Here is a 6,574-nt window from a genome sequence, read left to right as displayed (position 1 = left end):
CTTTCTTTAACAACTGAGGACGCTGGCGTTACAGCTACCTAGCACTGGGATCCCTGGGTTCCAGCCCAGCCCCACCCAAACATAGAAACAAACAAAATGAAAGAAAAGGGCGAGGATCGAGGATCAACGAATGCTCCTCTGTTGGGCCCTGGGAGCTGCTGGCAGCCTGAAGTGGTCCCAGATCTGGGCTCTCCATCACCTCAACTCCAGCTGAGGAGCCTGATGAGGCCCCAGGGAAGTCTGAGAGGAGTACAGGGTCTGCCACTGTCCAGCCACCCAGAGCAGCAGGTGGACTCTGGACTTTGTCACGGACATGCAAGAGGGACCCAGAGCTAACGGGACCTTAGCACACCCTCAGGGAGAGATGCTGGAGAATGAGGATGGGCCCCGCCCCAGCCATTTTCACCACCCCAGAAGCCAGCCCTTAGGACATGGGGTCAAGTGCCCTGGGAATAGGGTGGAGGGGCAAGGGTTGAGGGCACACCAGCATTCACCCAAGATTGGCCTTTCCTGACCAAACCACAAGGCACACCTTTGGAGTTTCAAAAATCTGATGAGTTCCAGACAGGGGTACATTTGGGAAGATGCCTGACCTGGCTCTGAAGTCCCCTGCTGGGGCCAGCTCTCAGGTGCCTGCTCCTTCCGGGGTTCAGGCCCCAGAGTGGTCCTCGGACAAGGACAGTCCCAGGCCTGAGAGGCCCTCAAGTTTGGCTGTGGAGCCACCACCTCAGTGCGCAGGTTACAGGACGGCCATGCTGAGGCAGGACAGGACCTGCAGCCCAGGCTGGCACTGCTGGGTTCTCGGGGTCACTCCCCACTATGCCGGGATTTGCCTGTCAGCCGGCGGCGCTGGGTCTTGCTGGTGCGGGTGGCACTCGGGGGCTTCTTGGTAGAGTCCTGTGCCCGTCGGGGACGTTTCCTCTTGACCTTTTTCCGGCTGTGGGCATGCAGCGATGCTGTGAGGGAGGAGATCCTGTGGAGGGTGGAGGGGTGAGGCCCGGCTTCAGTGGGCCCTGGGAATAGGGTGGGGGGGCAAGGGCTGGGTTGGGGGCACACCATCATCCAGCCACGGGGGACAGGCCCCAAATTCACCCCAAGGTTGGCCTTTCCTGACTCCAGAGCACCTGCAGTCCCACACTGGCCCCCTAGCTTCCCCCCACAGGCCAGCAGGAGGTAGCTCTGCAGGCATGGTGGCAAGCCAGGGCTCACCGCTGAGACAGCAGGGGGTCTTTGGACTTCCTGGGTAAGGCTCTGGTTGGTTTCTCCACAGACGACATCTCCTCCTTGGACCCGTCCCCAGCACCCGGCTAGAAAAGCACAGGAGAAGAACTGTCACACAAAGTGGATGGGGCTGGGGACGCAGCTCAGTTGGTAGAGGGCTCGCCTCCCGTGCACGAGGGCTGGAGTTCAATGCCCAGCACCACAAAACACAAAAAAAGGGGAGTGGGTGGATAGGGACCAGGCTGGACACCCTAAGTGAGCATGGCTATGTCCAGTAGTGGGCATGGCCTGCTGCCGAACAGGCCTGGAGCCAGGCCAGAGAAGGCCTTGGTCAGATGGCCCACATCTACTCAAAAGCCAAGATCACACAGAGGACAGCCCTATTTCAAAGTCCTCCCTGCCTCAGCTTGTAGCTTACAGTGGACAGTCGAACACTCATGAATAAAATGTGAGCAAACAGGTGACAGGACTGGTCCCTGCATCAGATCTCACACAGGGGCCAGCACAGTGGCAGATGAGAGTGAGATCCTTACGGTCAACACAAGGCGGTTGCTTCGGGCAGGACGCTGCAACCATGGGACGCAGGTGGGTCTCTGTACCCAGGTTCACACTCAACTGAAAACATTTGGGAAAAAAATTATTGCTTCTGTGTTGAACACAACAGACTTTTTTCTGGTCATTATTCCGCAGTGAACTATGCACCTTACACCGGGCTAGTATGTATTAGACGTCACGAGCCGTCTAGAGACTATTTTATTCAAGGGACACATACACTGGCAGATCTTGGAATCGGGAGTCCTGGAACCAATCCTCCTTAGCCGCAGAGGGACAACTGCACATAATAAATCCTGAAGCGAACCAGGCAGATGCAACTGTGATTGCAACTGGTGTTTCATGAAACAAGGTTACATGTACTCACCAGGAGGCTTTCAATTGCATTCTTTTTTATTTTTATTTTTTTGGTACCAGGGGTTGAACCTAGAGGCATTTAACCACTGAGCCACATTCCCAGTCCCCTTTTTATTTTTTCCTTTCAGACACAGTCTCACTAAGTTGTTTAGGGCCTAGTTAAATTGCCAAGGCTGGCCTTGAACTTGCGATCTTCCAGCCTCAGCCCCCTGAGCTGCAGGATTACAGGTGTGCCCGCTACCCGGATCAATTATATTCTTTTCTTTTTATTATTTTTGCCGTGCTGGGAATGGAAGCCAGGGCCTCGTGCATGCTAAGCAAGCACTTTACCACTGAGCTACCTCCTTAGTCCCTCTTTTTTTTTTTTTAAAGAGAGAGAATTTTTATTCTTTTTTTTTTTTTTTTAAGTTTTTCGGCTGACACATCTTTGTTTGTATGTGGTGCTGAGGATCGAACCCGGGCCACACGCATGCCAGGCGAGCGCGTTACTGCTTGGGCCACATCCCCAGCCCTGTTTTTATTTTTTTAATATTTGTTTTTTATTTATAGTTGGAGACAATACCTTTATTTCATTTATTTTTATGTGGTGCTGAGGATCAAACCCAGGGCCTCGCACATGCTAGGCGAGCGCTCTACCGCTCAGCTACAATACCAGCCCCCTGCCCTTCTTTTTAATGCTGTGAACTACTGATGATTCACAACCCACAGGTTGAAAACTCATGCTCAGTGTACTCAGATGTGCTGTGTTACTGCTGCTTATCACACTAGGGGAACAATCACAACAAACAGCAATCTTTGAGCACTCATTGCTGGGCAGGCAAGGTACAAAGCGATTCACATGGATTGGATTCATCCCCTTTTGAGGATTGAACCCTGGGTCACCACAAAGATGTATCCTATTTTTTAACTTAAAAAAAGAAAAAGTGTGTGTGTGTATTTATATATTTATATTTGTAGTTGGACACAATACCTTTATTTTACTTATTTATTTTTATATGTGGTGCTGACGATCGAACCAGTGCCTCGAAAGTGCTAGGCGAGTGCTCTACTGCTGAGCCACAACCCCACTCTCCCCTTTTCATTTTTTAATAGAGGGTTTAAGTGGCTGAGGCTGTCCTCAAACTGATGGATCTCCTGCCTCAGCCCCCAGAGCTGCTGGGATTACAGGTAAGTGCCACACCACACCTGGCTGGAGTCACCACTTTTATCTTCAGAGCAATGCCACAAGGCAAATGCTACCATGAGCAGCTTCCAGTTTATGGATGAAGACAGGAAAGAAGGCAAGTCAAAGAAACTTGCCCAAGCCGGCTGCAGTGGCCCACACCTCTAATCCCAGTGGCTTGGGGGCTGAGGCAGGAGGATCACAAGTTCAAAGCTAGCCTCAGCAACTTATGAATCTCTAAACAACTCAGCAAGACCCTGTCTCTAAATAAAAATATAAAAAAGCACCCCTGGGGGGCGGGGGATATAGCTCAGTTGGTAGAGTGCTTGCCTCGCATGCAGAGGCCCTGAGTTCAATCCCCGGCACCACAAAAATAAATAAATAAATAAACACCCCTGGGTTCAATCCCCAGTACCAAAAAAAAAAAAAAGAAAGAAATGCAACTCCTTTACTGCCCAGTGGTGCAGCCAGGGACTAAAGGGTCCAGACCGTAAGAGCTCCTTGCACTGCGATACTGTGACATGGGCAGTATCCAGCAACTCCATGACGAGCATGCCCCAGGGCAGGACCCACCTCAGGCAGGGGTAGTCCGAGCAGTCGGGCTCCAGAGAGGTCCAGGTTGCTGATGGTGGTCACAGTGACTGTGTGGTTGGGGTGGTCATACTGCACAGACTCTGTCTTTGCCGTCACCAGCCGGTCTAGCTCATCTGCCTCCTCTGCAGAACAGCCACAGATCAGGCCTCAGCCCCAGAACAAGCAACCGAGCTGCAGCCTCCCTCCCAAGCCTGGACTGCAGGGGCCCTTCCACCCTGGCCCAGAGCCTGGCCTGCAGACAGATGTTATCAATTACCCACTCTTCCCTCCTTGTTCTAGGCCAGACCCCATTCACAAACTCTGTGATACCAGGAGCTGCCACCTCCCCTCCCTCCAACTAGTTCTTCCAGTCCTTGGAAACTGGGTTCTGCTCAGGCCCAGTTTACCATGAGGTTTGGGTCTCCTCCTGGTCTCTGATCCACTGTGCTTAGAGATTTGTGAGGCCCACCCCTGGTGCCCAGGTCATCACCAAGACCCCTGAAGCTAAGGAGGTCACCTGTGCAGTTCTCACCCTCTCCCCACAACACCAGAAACCCAGCCTCCCTGGTTGTTCTCCAGGTCAGGCCAAGGAGGACTCACTCACCCAGCGCCTCCTCTCTCTCTGCCAGCATCTTCAAGTATTCTTGGTGGCGCTAAGGGCACAAGGGAAGGGCACAGTGAGTATGGCCTCTCCTTCAGTCTCAGCAGGGGCACTGCTGACCTCAGGGCATGTGAGACCACGGCTGATAGTTCAAGGTCAGGAGGAGACTCCATCCTCCACCTTCCCCAGTCCCAGGCCAGAGTCTCTCCTGTATAAAGGGCTTCTCAGTCCTGTCCTGCCCCACACCCCTCCACCTTCCCTGCGGCCATCTCTATCAGGGCCATCTGGGGCTGTAAGTCCCCCTCCATCCACCTTCCTTCACCTCCTCCCGGAGCTTCTTCTGCTCCTCCTTCAGCCGCTGCTTAATCTCCTCGATGGCTGCCTTCTTCCGCTCCACTTTCCGCTTGTGGAAGCCGGTCAGGTACTCCCTACAGGAAGGAAGCAGGCCAGAGGCAGGAGAGTTTGGAGGAGATAAGGAAAGAACTGGCTTAGGAAAAGAGCACAGCCAGTGCTGCACCATGTGTGCAGGGCTCTACCCACCCACCCTCCTCTCACCTCCCCACCCTCCTCTCACCTCCCCACCCTCCTCTCACCTCACCCACCCTCCTCTCACCTCACCTGTAGGGATCAAGCCCCATTAACAGACAGGGACATGGAGGCACCCAGTCTAGGTTACTTGCCCCAGATCACACAGAGTACAGTCATGCACCATTTAATGATAAGAACACAGTCTGAGAAATGAGTTGCTAGGTAATTGTGTTGTTGTTTACATATCACAAAGTATATTTACACCAACTTAAATAGTATAGTCTACTACACATGGAGGTGGCATGGTACACCATCATTACGTGGGCCATCACTACCAAATCATCATTATGGAACATCTGATTGTGTAAGCTGTTTTTCTTTTTTTTGTTTGTTGTTTTTGTAGCAGGGATTGAACCCGAGGTGCTCTACTACTAAGCCTCATCCCCAGCACCTTTTATGTTTTATTTTGAAACAGGGCCTCACCAGGTTGCGGAGGATGGCCTCAGTCTCCCAAGCTATGAGGTTAAAGGTGTGAGCCATCACACGGAGGTGGACGGTGTAAGTTTAGCAAAATATGAAATATGTTGCCTCTTTCCACTCTACACTCTCCAGAGCTCTTAGCTTCAAACAAGAGCTGATGGTGGACACACAGAACTGGCTGAGGCCCCTTTTACACTGGCAAATATCACCGCTCAGGGAATTGAGCCACTTCCGGCAGGGCTTTCAAGAACACCAGATCTGCAGAAGTCCTCCACTGAACCAACACCCACTTCCCCAGGCCCCTGGCCCCACCCTAGGACCGGCTGATTTACCCTCGGAGTTTCCGGGTGAGACCCAGGCATTTCGCTCCCTACCCCTGCCCTTTTACATCTCCTAGTGCCGGCTGCTCTTTAGGTCAGAACCCTTTGGTTCTGACGCCCAGCACTGGGTTTTTCGCGGGGTCGCCACCCTGTGCCATTTGTCTAGCGGGGCGCTGGGCCTGGGGGACTGCAGGAGCTCAACAGGCGTCTGGGGAGTGAATGAAAGCAGACAAGCCACTCTCGTTTCATTGGCTCATCGTTCATCAGCGACGGCTGAGCGCCTACTGGGCGCAGGGTCCATGGAGCCAGCTGGACTACCGAGGTCCGAGCTGCGGCTCTAAGCGAGCAGGGGGAGAGCGGGCCACCCCAACGGGCGGAGCTAGGAGAGCCCGAAGGACAGTCTGGCCACGCCCCGGGGCGGGGCCGGAAGAGCTCTCCACGCGGGCGGGCGCGACCCGGACCTGACCTAGGCCTCGCCGGGGAGCCCGAGGGGGACGCTCTCCCGCCCTGCCACTCACCGCCGCTTCTCTTCATCGAAGCTGAGAACGAGCCGGGGACGCCGGTCGTCGCCATCTCGCTGCTTCTTTTTCTTGTTGCGACCCATAATGCTGAGGTTCCCACCAGCACAGCTTCCTATATCGCCTAAGAGACTTCCGGGTGTATCGTTCGCAGCCTTCCGGGTGCACTTCGCAGAGTGGACCCGCCGTTCCGCCCGTCAGGCCCCGCCTTTTAAAGGCGCCGCCTGTTCTGTCTCCTCCCGCAATGGGTTGTATTCTGGTT

General features: G+C 53.8%; 1 protein-coding gene across 1 annotated transcript; it reads right to left on the bottom strand.

Annotated features, from left to right (window-relative positions):
- Positions 1 to 533: 533 nt before the first annotated feature.
- Nol12 (nucleolar protein 12) lies at positions 534 to 6,469 on the bottom strand. Its single transcript, XM_076853302.1, has 6 exons — positions 6,313 to 6,469; positions 4,789 to 4,894; positions 4,470 to 4,518; positions 3,866 to 4,008; positions 1,210 to 1,307; positions 534 to 973 (listed from the first exon to the last, which is right to left on the bottom strand). The coding sequence occupies exons 1-6, from the start codon at positions 6,396 to 6,398 to the stop codon at positions 808 to 810; spliced, it is 648 nt and encodes a 215-aa protein (XP_076709417.1). The 5' UTR covers positions 6,399 to 6,469; the 3' UTR covers positions 534 to 807.
- Positions 6,470 to 6,574: the final 105 nt, after the last annotated feature.

This window comes from Callospermophilus lateralis, chromosome 4, assembly GCF_048772815.1.
Source record: "Callospermophilus lateralis isolate mCalLat2 chromosome 4, mCalLat2.hap1, whole genome shotgun sequence".
NCBI lineage: Eukaryota > Metazoa > Chordata > Mammalia > Rodentia > Sciuridae > Callospermophilus > Callospermophilus lateralis.
The sequence above is the reverse complement of the archived record's forward strand: the minus strand, read 5'-3'. Positions and strand labels throughout refer to the sequence as shown.